This window comes from Biomphalaria glabrata, chromosome 5 (assembly GCF_947242115.1).
Source record: "Biomphalaria glabrata chromosome 5, xgBioGlab47.1, whole genome shotgun sequence".
NCBI classification, from domain to species: Eukaryota; Metazoa; Mollusca; class Gastropoda; family Planorbidae; genus Biomphalaria; species Biomphalaria glabrata.
Genome location: NC_074715.1, coordinates 38,902,476 through 38,915,972, shown reverse-complemented (window position 1 = coordinate 38,915,972; position 13,497 = coordinate 38,902,476). Strand labels below are relative to the sequence as shown.

Here is a 13,497-nt window from a genome sequence, read left to right as displayed (position 1 = left end):
ATTTTAATAGATGATGGTTAAAAAAAACAACACAATAAATTCTTCATGATGTAATTAAAAATTTTTTCAACTAACGTTCTGATCTAATATGTTATTAAAGCATACTTACATCAAAACTTTCATGAATCGTACACTGATTCTCTAAAGGTTGAAGTTTTATATTGGCTGTACCAAGTAGTTTCTCTCCTTTGAAGAACCCCCTGTAAAATGAGAAGACAAGAAAACGAGATGAATATTAAGGTTGAAGTTTCTTAGCAGGACACAGTTTGTTTCTCTGAGCACAAAACAGTCATAGCAAAATGAGAGTCTTCTGTGGACTAAAAAAGCATCATTTGTATTGTCACACATGACTACTTGTGACAAGGGACAATAAGGGTAGCTACTTTTTTTTAATAAGAGTTAGTCCCCCTTAATACATTTTTTAAGTCCCTGTTAACTGTATACAATTGCCACTTCCTCTTGAGCCTTTGAGCTGGCTGATCAGTGTACATTATTGTTAACTAAATCTCCATAATGTTTATATAATAGTTTTGTTGTTATGCTCTGACTGTCTTACTTAAGAGGAGTGTGCCACTTTATGGGAATGTATTTTTCAATAACGAGCTAAGTAGACTTTATTTATTTGTTGTTAATAAGATGGTTTATGTAAATATTATGTCTACTTAGTCTCTTATCCTTTCCTGTATGTGTTTTTTTTTCTATAAAGACCAGAATTGGGTCGTATAGTATGTAAAAGACGAACTTTTGTCTTGATACGAGACAGTAGTGTGTCTCATGGATGACAGTCCTTTGACTGTTAGGACCTGTATTATATTATTGTAAGCAATCGTTTTGTTTTTGAGATGAGACGCTATTGTGCCTCTGTGATGGCGGTTCTTTGAACTGAACCTATCCTACTATTGTGATTTTTTTTTCATTATTTGACTTGCTTTTGTTGGCCTTTATGTCTGTTTTCTTTTAATGATCTTTTTCTTTTGTTCCTAAATAAACTCTTTATTAGTTGTAACTGAAATCTCATTGTTCTTACTTGTACGTCTCAGTAAGTTATATATCTAGAGGTTATAATTAATACCCTAGGTAATATAATTTGGGACCATGAAATACCACTGGACTAACTTGCCAGTACAGCAGAAGTCACTGATCTTATGACCTAACCATAATACAAGGTCACACTGCTATTTACAGCTTCACATAAAAATCATTGCAAAAAAGCAATTTCCATAAAAAAGTTGACAATGTAATATTATGCTGAGAATAATTTTTAAAATTGATGTTCAAGAAATGATGAATATCTCTCACAATTCTTTAGAAAAATGTTTCAGTTGACTCTCATACAGCAAAAAATAAGGTCAAGGAAATGTACAAATTTAAGAGTGATTACAAAAAAAATATATAATATCTAATGAGGTTCATTACATTAAGGTGTTCATCACCTAAACCATTATTAGATGTTAGAACATTTCTAGTGCAAAAGACATAAATACAAAGGACGAATAAGATAAATAAAGAACTCAGGGACAGAAAATCCAAATTGTGGTGTCCTACTGCTAGCCAGTGTAATCTATAAAATGTATTAATGTAAACAAGTACTTAAATAATAATAATAAACTGTATTATCCTGGAGGGAATGTAATAGCACAAATTTCAACTTATTAAATTAATGTTATATTCTTAAAGATTCTTAAACTTGTATTCTTCTTTTCATTTGTATTTTTCTTTTTTCTAATTAAAGAAATTATTTTGAAAAATAAATAAAAAAATCTTTTAAAACTATTTAAATTCACTGAACAAGATGTAATATCTGTACATAGACAAAACAAATTAACAACATTCTATTGCCCTTCTCTTCACATATTCTCATAACGTCTGTTTATAAAAAAAAATAAAAAAAAATTACCTTTTAAGAAAAACATCAAGTTTGATACTTTTTCTTTCCACAAACCTGTAGAGGCCTTTAGACTTGCGATTGATCTGCAGCTTAAATGACTCATTGTACTCTGTAGAAATAGAAAGAGCTCAATGTAGTCTTCAGGACTAAAAAAGAATGTAGGACAATAAAAAATAAAAAAACAATAATGGGAATGAATTATTTTGTCCCAAATAGTTTTCTGCTTTTAATATTGAAATCTATAATACGAAAGCAGTTAATTAAAAAAAAGTGTTGGCAAAAAAATAATAAATCAATAAACAATTTAATAACCTGGATTAATTGTATCTTTGACAGTTGCTGTACCACCTGTTTGAGGCTGTTCCTAAAAAAAAAAAAAAAAAAAAAAAAAAAAAAAAAAAAGTGAAAACCATGAAAAAAAAATTGAATGAGTGCTTCAATGAAATTTTGGCAGTAATCATTAAAGTATAATCAACAACATTTAAAAGTACAAATATAAAATGCTTACTGTAGGAAAAGCCATTTCATACTTAACAGAAGTATCCATATCTTTCTCGGATAAACCTAAACAATAAGATAATATATATATTATGAGTAAATAAATAGCAAACATCATTGTCCATTACACAGTAAATGAAGATAGCAAAACTAATTTCTAGCTCCAAGCAAAGTGAACATAAGAATTATACTCACCAGAGGGTATATTGTACTGTATACCTCTGATAATGGTTAACTCTAAATCACCATCCCCTAGCTCTGTATTGCACCTGTTGAAATGTAGTGAAGAAATGTCAGTTATATATACATTTTGAGAAGATTGGATCAAGTAATCTAATAATTAATTCACAAATTAGGTGTGAGTTTCTGTTCTAAATTCTTTTCTAATTTTGGAATTGCTTTAGCATAGAGCAGCTTTTTATATATTGAATGCTCAATCTGCTACAGTCCTATCTCTTATGTGGACATGTGAGTGGAGAAGTATTCTGTCCCGCCTTTATTCACTTAGCAAATACAACTCAAGTCTGGGTTTGAACTCTCTTGATAAGTAGCCAAGCAGTTAATAACACTCAGCAACACACATACCACATCTTTCTTAAAAGCATAATGACTTAAAGGCTGAGAAGTTTCATCACTGAAGAGACAGTGTTTGAAAAGATAGGCCCTCTATGAACAAGCTAATTGAAATGTGTATATTCCTCCTTCCCTTTATTCGAGTTCACATTCTAAAATATTTCTATTACCTTGTTTTGAACGTTTGTGTTTTTCACAATACAAACATCACAATACATTGACTAGCCAAAAAATAATTATAAATATAATGTACTCTTACATAATTAAAGTAAAACACAAAGACTTACTGAACCATGGAAAATGTTTTTGTTTCATAATGAAATTTAGGTACAGGATCACCATGTCTCTCACAGTTTTTCAATGCATCAAGGTCACGCCTACAGTTCTGCTCAAGCTTTTCATACCTAAAAAAAAAAAGAAGTTCATAGTCAATTTTTTTTTTATTCAAAATGGAATTTTAAAAATTTAACAATAAAAAAAAATATTTTTTTTTTGTATTTGTTATACCTAGCCGCAGCTGGAACATCTCCAAGTTTTTGATAATGTTGAGCATTTGTAACACATATCTGTGAAAAGTAACATTATTTCTCTCATTCATCTAATGTAAAACAATAATTAGTAAATATACAGCTTTTAATTTAAAATCGGCATGTTTGAAGTGAAACCATTTTAATACTCATAAGATTCTGTGGGGAGTTACTGTTCAGAGACAATGGTATAATAGATAAGGTAAGTTGCTAAAATGACTACATCATTCTTAAGTACAACCAAATAACAAATTTAAACAAATTTCAAGTAAAATTTTATCTGACCAATTAAGAATTTGACATCCAATATTTGTATATTTAATAGATAAACCTCATTGAAAATCACATTATCCCATCGATTGCTTTATTCAATATTGAATTTCATACTGTATACCCTTCTCATTAGCTACGAACCCTTATCTGTCTGACCAGATCAGCTTGTAAATTCTTGAAAACCTCATCTCTATCACCTGTGGGCTCACAGTCCTCAGCGGACACAACAACAAACTTATCTTCTCCATCATCAATCCCTGCAGGAGAGGGAGGAACCTGAGACAACACATGACTGCATTAAAGCTAATAAATTAACAAACTGTTCTAATCTAAATGGTGCTTTTCTTACTTTCTATCTCACTTATTGTCCTCCACAAAAACATGTTTAATATTTTTAAAGTCAGACCAGTAAAGAGTGTGAAATGACTTATTACCTGTGACAAGTCAACTGGAAGTCCACTTTCACAAGCCTCAATCATTGGCTCTATACCCTGTAGACAATAAATGTTTATTTAACCAGACCTGCCTACCAAAAAAAGTCCAAATGCGTAACGCTGATGGTCAAAATGCGTATTTTGGCACCAGAATGCGTAACACTTACGCGATCCACTATTTTGTCATATATATATATATATATAAATATATATATATTAGATCTAGATGTCATGATTAGATCTATAATCTAAATCAATACGACAACAGAGATGATATCTAGACTAGATTTGGATCTATGTCTATATAATGAATATAATCTACTCTAGATCTGGGCTCAAGAGTGTTACCGATGCCGTTGATCCGCTACAAACGTAGGTCTACTACAAACTTTCGTAGGCCTACCTTCATTCTTGATCTATCCTATACTAAGACTAAGAATCTAGTCTAGATCTAGACTAGATGGTAGTATAGTTATCGATCTAGATCTAGTCAATCTAAATCATACTACAACTAAATTGGATCTAGATTGTAGAGTAGAGTAATGTAGAGAATCATGACATAACGTAAGCACATGACTAGCTAGACCTATTCCTGTATAACATGTTAATAATGTTATCTACATTCTAGATCTAGACTAGATATCTACAATGTCACTCAATGTGTTTTGAATTGATAGCACTTCGATATTTGTTTTCTATAGAAATAAATACGGGAATCAGGGATTAAACATAATTAATTTCTACTAATGAACTTACAAAAAAAAAAAGTCACGTTGGTGTATCAGCTAACTGACGGTACCAACCCGCCACTCCCTCACTCTCGCGTTCTTCATTTCTAGACTAAACCTAATTGCTTTTAAGAACCAATCAACGTATAGATCTGGACACAATGTGTTCCCCCACCTTTTTCTGTCCCCCCCCCAACAGGACGGCTTAGCGTGACCTCCGTGACCGCTCGTAAGCTAGTCAAGAGAGGAAAAAAAAAAAGGATACGAAATGCGTAACGAGACGGGTTCAATGCGTATTTGCGTACTGACGGTCATTTTTGGGAGATTTTGCGTAACGAATACGCATTTTGCGTAACGGTAGGCAGGTCTGTTTAACAAATATATATTACTTTTACTTAATTTCATTAAAAAAAATGTACAATATGAGCATTGTTTTTAAAGATCTACCTACTGATCAACTTTTTGATGGTACCAACAAATTACAAACCTTCATCATTCTTATATATTTCTTGGCCAATTCAATGTCATGATTTTTCTTAGCATTCATTGCTGCTTGTTTAAACTCGGCCATTCTGTCCTGGAGAAATGCAAGCTGTTGCTCCCCTCGACTATGAAGACTTTTACGAGTTGCTTTAAGAAAAGAGCACAAAGTGATATAATGCAGCTGCCATAAGTAGTTAGTACTATAATAATATTGTAGTTTGTAATATAATATAGCTGATATACAACACATTTGCTTTTTGTTTGTATCATAAGAAAAACAGATTGTTACAAGCTATAGGTTGGCTCATAAGCATTCAAAAGGTGAACACTAAAAGAATGAGCTGGCTAATAGATAAAGTTGAAGAATTGATAGATTCCAAAGACTGACACTTACTATTCTGTCTTTGGATTGATGGAGGAGCAGATGTTGAAGGAGCAGGAGTTTGAGAAGCAGATGGGCCCTGTGGATTGCCTGATTTAGGAGCTAATTGTGGAGCTGAGGAAACTGCTGGTTTCTGTGCTACAGGTGGTGCTAGAGGTTTCTGAGCAACAGGTGGAGCCATGGCTGCTGGTGCTGGTCTAGCTGCTGTAGCTGACACAGGAGATTTGTCTTGAGGTATTGGTCCATAACCTTTAATTAAAAAAAAAAATGTTAATGTTCTTGAAATGCTTAAAGATTTAGCAATATATAACATAAATTCAAAGATTAAAAAACTATCTACCCCCCCCCCCCCCCCCCCCAATAAAAAAAAAAGTAAAGACATTAAAATTACATCATTATTATGAAATTAGAATAAACATACCAGGAGGTGTTGGCAGCTCATCAAAATCAACTGGCTTTCCAGCTCTGTATAACTTAATAGCATCTTCATATTGCTAAAAATAATCAAATGTAGCTAATTATGTAGCTGCTACACATAAACTAATATAAAGTTCAGACATCAAATATAGCAATGCATTAGAGACACAGTAAGAGGTTAACTTACTTTCACTATTCTGCCCATCCTTCTAGCTTTCCCTGAATCCCCTTCTGTTTTAGCTGCAGCTTCTGATGACTTGTATTTTTCCAGTCTCTGTGTCAGGGCTTCCATCACTGATTTAGGTGCATCAGGGGCATGAAATAAAGCTTTTTCTTCTGTATAAGAAATTAACATTTCAGAGCTATAATAACTAACTTAAAAGAACAAAGAAATATGTTCTCTGCCCCTATTTTATGTTTAGGTCTAAATGATTTAAATACCAGATATTCAGCCCAAAGAATTTGTTTTCTCAAGTGATATAATTAATGAGCTGCAGAATATGTAAATAAACTTCATGTTTGTTTTCCTTTGCCTCTGGAACAAAGATCCCATTGTTCATTTGAAACAGTTGTTTCTGTAGAATAAAAGCTGCCATCAGTAGTTGTTTTTCTTAACTCCAGATCAACACTCCCATCGTTCATTTGAAAGTCCTTTTGTTGGATCAATGCTGCCATTGTTGGTGCTTTAATTTTTTTCTACTAATTTTTTTCTTTTCTTTTTCTAACTAAGTTTTATTTTTAATCTTCATAATTAGAAATTAAATTTTGATTCAATAAACATTAATCTGCTTTATATATAAGGGACATGCATTCCACTTTAATTATATACCAAATATAACATTTCTGAAAACAAACAAAAAAAGTTATCGATGTTTAATCATAACATGGTAGTCCACTATGAATGGGGAAAATGATTAATTCCATTGAAAGAAAATAATTAAGGAGAGAAAGAGTTAAAGAAATAAATTCAAAGCTTATTTTTATTAAATTTAAGAACTTGTAAGGAAAGACATTTGGTAAATAAAAATATTACATGCAAATTTTGTTCAGTGGATGTTCAATCCAAAGCAATGTAAGCAACACTAAGCTCCAATTTCACTCAAGGAATCCTGATAGGTTATACCAAAGTGAGATTTATTTGTATGAATATATCTAAATATGGTAAACTCAGATCACAAATATGTTGAGAACCCTTTGTGTGAACTATTCAGATTTTCAGGTGAATTCATAAATACAATTCCTAGATCATTTCTTCCTTGTTCTATCATTCTAGGAAAGAATGTGTTTAAAGAAAGTTAACAATCACATCTACTCTTACGTTCACTGCTTATAACAGGTATCTCTGGCTCAGCGTCTTCCCCAGCGGCCTGAACACTTATTCTCTGTACTGGGGTGACTGACTGTGGTTTACTTGAAGTCTGTATAACTGTACCTGCCATCAGATTTAAAGGTGAGGATTTGAAAAATAGTCAACTATAAAATAATTTTTCTATATCTTGTATCATAATTTCATAATTATAATCATTTCAGATCATAATTAGGACTGATACCAGATAAAATAAAATTGTATATAAAGAGAGGTTAATAAATATATAATAGAAACAGTTTGGTTTTTTTACATTTTCTAATTATATTTAATAGAACAAATGAAAAAGACATTTTTTAAAGTTTTATTTCCTGTCATAATAATTACATACAGATTCTTATTTAAACATGAAAAATTTAATTTATTATATCTATCTTAGAATAGCATTAATTCAACAAAAGTCTTAAATCCATACTTGCACTGTCTGATGGACTTGGTGGCATCTTTGATAAATCAACTGGTTTGCCTTCCTCAAAAGCTTGTATCACAGAATCAAATTGCTAAATGGAAGATAATATTTAATCAAAATTTAAAGCAATATATCAATTAATCAAAATTACAACAATATATTAATCCTGTTTAAAATTATTTGTGAAATTCTTCAAGTTCGCAAAATAAATATATCTAAAGTATTTGTATTTTTTAAAAAGATTTATTGTTTGATAAACAAAGCCTTATTTTGCTTCAGAACATCACTAGCCATTAATATTTTATTAAAAATGACTTAATTGGGATCTATTTGTACCTTGGCAACTTTAACAAGGCTACTGGCCTTGGACATGTCACCATCTTGCTTGGCCTTAAAAGCTGCCTTTCTATACTCATCCCTTCTTGAAAGAAGAATCTGTTTTGTATCTGTGTAAAGACAGAGGTTCTGGTCACTGTTGTTAACATTACCTTAAAATGTCTGAATAGCTGTGTCTTCTTAGCAGTCTAGATCATGGATCTGGAAAACTAGGGATCTTAAAATTCTGCAATTATTACAATACATCCTGATAAGATTGGTGAGGATTCCATTAAGCTATATTGAAATATGATGACTAAGTTTTATTAGCTTCATACTGAATTATATTCTCACAAGGAAATTTGTACCATAACGTTATGAACATCATTCTACTTAACCTGATAGATTCTGAGAAAAAAAAATTATTTTTTATAATCCATATTTAATAATTACAAACCTGAATTGATTGCAGATTGGGATGAAACTGAAGAAATACTTGAGTTAGATATGGCAGGTTTGAGATCTAGAAAAAAAAAGTTATAAAGTTTAAAAAAATAATACTGTTATCTCAATCCTGGCAGTGCCAGAGAATGACTACTAGATGATGTTTACAATCAAAATGCAAGGCTTTGTCCCCATAAAAGAAATATGTTCTACAATTGTACATTCAACATAACAATTCATAATTGCCAAGCTAAAAAATTTTTTTTTTTAATTTTAACATTACAAATACATAAAATATAATGCACATTCATTCAGCACTCACAGTCAAATATTTCTAAATATTATCTACAGAAGTTTGTTTTATTTAAAAATCGAAGTATGTAACAGTTTCTAATTGATAATGAAAGCTCCCTTACCACTAGAATTACTTTTAGGAACAGATTCAGCAGATGTGGTTGGTTGTTCCAGTGCAACACTTGTACCCATAGCAACAGGGGGAGGAATCTCTTCCTCATTGACTGGTTTGCCTGCTTTAGCTTGGCGTAACTGGTCCGTTAATGTCTAAAATAAAAATCACTATTTCTACAATGTTATAGAAAGAGCAACAAACACATACATATATATGAATAATTAATAATTGGAAACAAGAGTTCAGACCTTTCAATTAAAAAAAAAATTATTAAAATATCAAGAAGAAAGACAATAATGCTTTTTTTTAATCCCCTCCCCTCCCCCTGAAAGCAGACCTTTTCAATACATCATATATTCTGAATGACTCTGCTTAGTTGGCCTTGAAAAAAAAATCAAACGATTAATACATATTTAGCTACTAAACTTTACAACACAATGCAATTAGACAATAATTTTTTTTTATGTGAAAACAATTAATATCACAATTAATCTTAATATAAAAATTAAAAAATTTTTTTTGGGTACTTGTAAATATTGCAAATTTTTCATGGGCAAAACCCTGGATGGAAACAGATTTAAAAAATGACTTTGATGATTTTCCTAGAAAATACTAGCTAACTGGCCACACAAGTACAACTCTGGTTTGACTGTTATAATTTTTCAAAATAAAAAAAAATGATTAAATTAAATTTGGTCTGGAGGTCTAGACAATCTATAAATTGAACACAATCAGTAGGAATTCCCAATCATATTCACTAAAAAAGAGTTAAATAAACAAATAGACATTTAGGAACATTTTGCACACTACTATCTTTTTATGTTTCTAAGTCTGGATCTATATTACCAAACTAGAATCTTCTATACCAGGGGTGGGCAACCTTTTTGTATCGAGGGCCGCATTAAAAAAAATTTGGGGAATGGAGGGCTGCATATATATATATATATATATATATATATATATATATATATATATATATATATATATATATATATATATATATATATGTATATATATATATACTCAAAGGCAAAGAGACTGTGTAGCATCTCATGGAAATGAAATGAATGCCTGGGCATTAGATGTGGTCGGAACGATGTTGCCCAAAGATCAGTTCCCCCCTCTCCATGCAGCTGATGTATCCAAAGGAATGGCAGTGCCGATACAGTTTGCGATCAGCAAATCACTATATATTCTTTATTAAAAAACAACAACTATAGTTTCTTACAGTGAAAGATCGAGTCCTAACAATAGCTACATTTGCCCTCTTCATCCAAGAGTACCCAAATGTGTGGCATTTAACGTCTTGAGAGGCAATCTTTTCCCTTTGCAGCTTCTGTCTAAAGGCTGTTTGTAGCTTAACATGTTGCCATTGGTGGCTAGCATCTATGAAAGGGGAGCAATTTTGTAAGTCTCTCTACCCTCTCCTAGTAATATGCAAGCATACCCAACACTTAACATAATCCTTCATAGCATAAACATTGACCGATGATTGTGCTATATACTTAGTATTTTGATGAATAGCCAATTAACTTAATCTTCGTTTACTTTTAACTTTTTATAGTTTCAATAGTTTATCTAGATATTATTTTTATATATTTGCAGCTTTTATGTGTATACTGAGTGCACACATGATATCTGTAATTGTTCACGGGCCGCCGACCGTAATTTGCCCACCCCTTTTCTATACAGTATCTCTAAGTAGATCTAGATCCAGTATTTATCTAGACTACTGCCTTTTAATATTACTATGTCTGGATCTATATCACAAAACTAGAATTTTATAGAGAGCAGATTTATACATCGGTGTAACCAGGATTTATTCAGTGTGGGGTGGGGGAATTATGCGGGGTAAAATGTTTTCTTTTTGTTTTTTTAATCAATCATATATTAGTATGCATTAATGAGTAAGAGCAAAGTAATCTCTCTTATTATAAAAGGCAATCAGCTTTATAAAGGAGGAGCTGTCTTAAAAAAAAACAAGGTTACAAAAGACAGTTTGTGTGGAAACACAAACTCAAAATCGGCCCCCGAAGTAAAATGTTTTACATAATTCGGATAATCCTTCAGAGTTGAAGATAGTTTACTTCCTAGTCCAAACCTCCCGCTGGACGACGGGGGATGGGAGCAGGCAGGGTTTGAACCTTCGATCGTCGATAAATCCAAACGACAGTCCAGCGCGCAAACCGCACGACCAGTGGTCCACCCAGGTAGGCTTCAATATTTTCAGAAAGAACATCCGAATGAAATTATATCAAAGACAAATGAGAGATAAGAATGGAGAAAGAAGGTTAACAGATCTTGTGTAGTGCCCCAACCGTCCCGCAGATCAAAGGATATGTGAAAGTGAATGTAAAGTTAGATGTGAACCTGGCCTAACTAGTTTGTGGTCTATAGGGCAGATGATGTAAAGTTCATCTGTTTTTGTGGCCTACGGTTAACGAGGGTGCCAGCACAACGACCAACCGCCTTTGCTTTTCCCCAACTAATGTCAGGTACCCATTAGAGCTGGGTAGACTCAGAAGTTGAAAATCCCAGTCTTCAGCAGGATTCGAACCCGGGACCCTCGGTTCGAACTAAATAAGTTAATTGTTTTGAAAAGGTTCAATCTCCTATTCGAATCCTCAAAAAAAATAAAAAATTTCCGCTATATAGAAAAAATGTTCACGAAAATGATGCTTATAAGATTACTATTCGTCTTAAATTAGGTCTAACATATAATGCATACTAATTAGCTTTTTCTTATAAAAAACTGCTTGCATAATTGATTTTAAAAATTAGAATTTTCGCTTTCAGGAAAAAAAAAGTAGCCGTTGCATCAGAACTTTGAATGGTCTAAAATATTGTGAAGTCGGATTTTTAATATCTCTTCTAGTTTATGAGATCTAAACCGGACAGACGGACAGACTTTTCGCACAAAACTAATAGCGTCTTTTCCCCTTTCGGGGGCCGCTAAAAAAAAAACAACTTTTTATTACAACAAAATAACTTGTTTACAATTTAAATTAGAATTAATTCAATAGTTGTTTTTTTTTTATAAATAATCATGCCTACCTAGCAGTGTAGTCAGGTAAACATATATACTTCTAAATCTATAATAACAGCCAAATTAAAGCTAAATAATTGTCTAAGTAACCTTAAGGCCACGATCAAGGCGTCTTTGCTTGGCGCTGTCTCCTGCTGTTTTGGCAGCAGCTATTGCTTGTTTATACATATTGACTCGCTCTTCTAGCAAACCAACAAGGCCTCCTGCACTCCCACTTGCCCCAACAGGTGGTTTAGGAGACGTAGATGCAGGCTGCCTAGCTGCTGGAGTTGGTGCTAGCTGTGCAGTAGAAGAAGCAGGTGCAGGCCTTGGAGCTGCTGTAGGATGTGCAGCCTGTGGGACTGTTTGAGTTCGAGGTGCGACTGAAGGGAGGGTCGGCTTGGGTGATATCTCAGGTGGTGAGACAACTTTCTGTGGGCTAGTGTTTTGATAATGAGGGCCCTGATCTTCATCATTATCATCTTGCAAGTCTTCCAGCTCTGCCTGTTTATACAAATTAAGAAAGCATATCAACTTGCTGTATGGAAGTTTTAAGTGCAGCTCATGTAATAATATAACAAATACAAACACAACTTTTTGTTAGAAAATAAAAGCAACAACAACAGTTAATAAACAAGAAAACAATATGCATTTAACATATTAGAAGAAACATGATGGAATGTACTTAAAAATAACGAATAAAAAAATATGACAAAGAGAATGAACATATTTTCACATCAAATACAAGCATGAGACCAATGACCATGTAAAATTATCAGCATCCTTAAACAGATGATCTCTTTATACTAGAATAACAAAAGAAATTCTATGGACTTGTTAGTTTAACATAAAACATGCTTAACGTAAATAAACAAAATGTTTGGTAAGATAAATTTGTATTTCATTGATTTAAATACAAATACCATCAAATCTGGCATTAACAAAATCAAAAGAAGTAAAATACCAGTAAATCTGGGTCATCTGTATCAGAGACATTATCATCTATATCTCGCAATCCAGCTGCTGCAAGCTTTTCTATATCAGTAATAGGCAAATGACCTTGTAAATTAGAAAGAAAGCATAGTACATCAATTAAATGTCCATTTAATATTTTTTTAAAACTTTGATCACAGTAAAATAAATAGATTTTTCATACATGTTTATAGATGTAATATCAAAACCTCAATTTGAAGAAAAAAAAAGTATGAGTATGATACTCATTTCAAGTTTTTGAGAAATTTTAAAAATTCATACATTTGTCAACTTATGTAACATATGAGCAATTATAACTATATTTATATACTTCTGGAACATCCAAAATTCATA

The 13,497-nt window shown here is 32.1% G+C and overlaps 1 protein-coding gene across 3 annotated transcripts in view; it reads right to left on the bottom strand.

The window, feature by feature from the left end:
* LOC106059185 (coiled-coil and C2 domain-containing protein 1-like) overlaps positions 1-13,497 on the bottom strand; it is a 31,658-nt gene that overhangs the window by 13,788 nt on the left and 4,373 nt on the right. For all 3 annotated transcript variants that reach the window (XM_056029567.1, XM_056029568.1, XM_056029569.1), the window contains exons 3-22: positions 13,136-13,230; positions 12,283-12,675; positions 9,154-9,298; positions 8,751-8,816; positions 8,315-8,424; positions 7,985-8,069; positions 7,522-7,635; positions 6,391-6,539; positions 6,208-6,280; positions 5,799-6,035; positions 5,409-5,551; positions 4,194-4,250; positions 3,901-4,035; positions 3,467-3,525; positions 3,247-3,363; positions 2,582-2,655; positions 2,397-2,452; positions 2,201-2,252; positions 1,898-1,997; positions 110-200 (exon numbers count right to left, since the gene is read on the bottom strand). In XM_056029567.1, the coding sequence (XP_055885542.1) occupies positions 110-200; positions 1,898-1,997; positions 2,201-2,252; positions 2,397-2,452; positions 2,582-2,655; positions 3,247-3,363; positions 3,467-3,525; positions 3,901-4,035; positions 4,194-4,250; positions 5,409-5,551; positions 5,799-6,035; positions 6,208-6,280; positions 6,391-6,539; positions 7,522-7,635; positions 7,985-8,069; positions 8,315-8,424; positions 8,751-8,816; positions 9,154-9,298; positions 12,283-12,675; positions 13,136-13,230 (2,351 nt within the window). The remainder of the gene's footprint in view (positions 1-109; positions 201-1,897; positions 1,998-2,200; positions 2,253-2,396; positions 2,453-2,581; positions 2,656-3,246; positions 3,364-3,466; positions 3,526-3,900; positions 4,036-4,193; positions 4,251-5,408; positions 5,552-5,798; positions 6,036-6,207; positions 6,281-6,390; positions 6,540-7,521; positions 7,636-7,984; positions 8,070-8,314; positions 8,425-8,750; positions 8,817-9,153; positions 9,299-12,282; positions 12,676-13,135; positions 13,231-13,497) is intronic.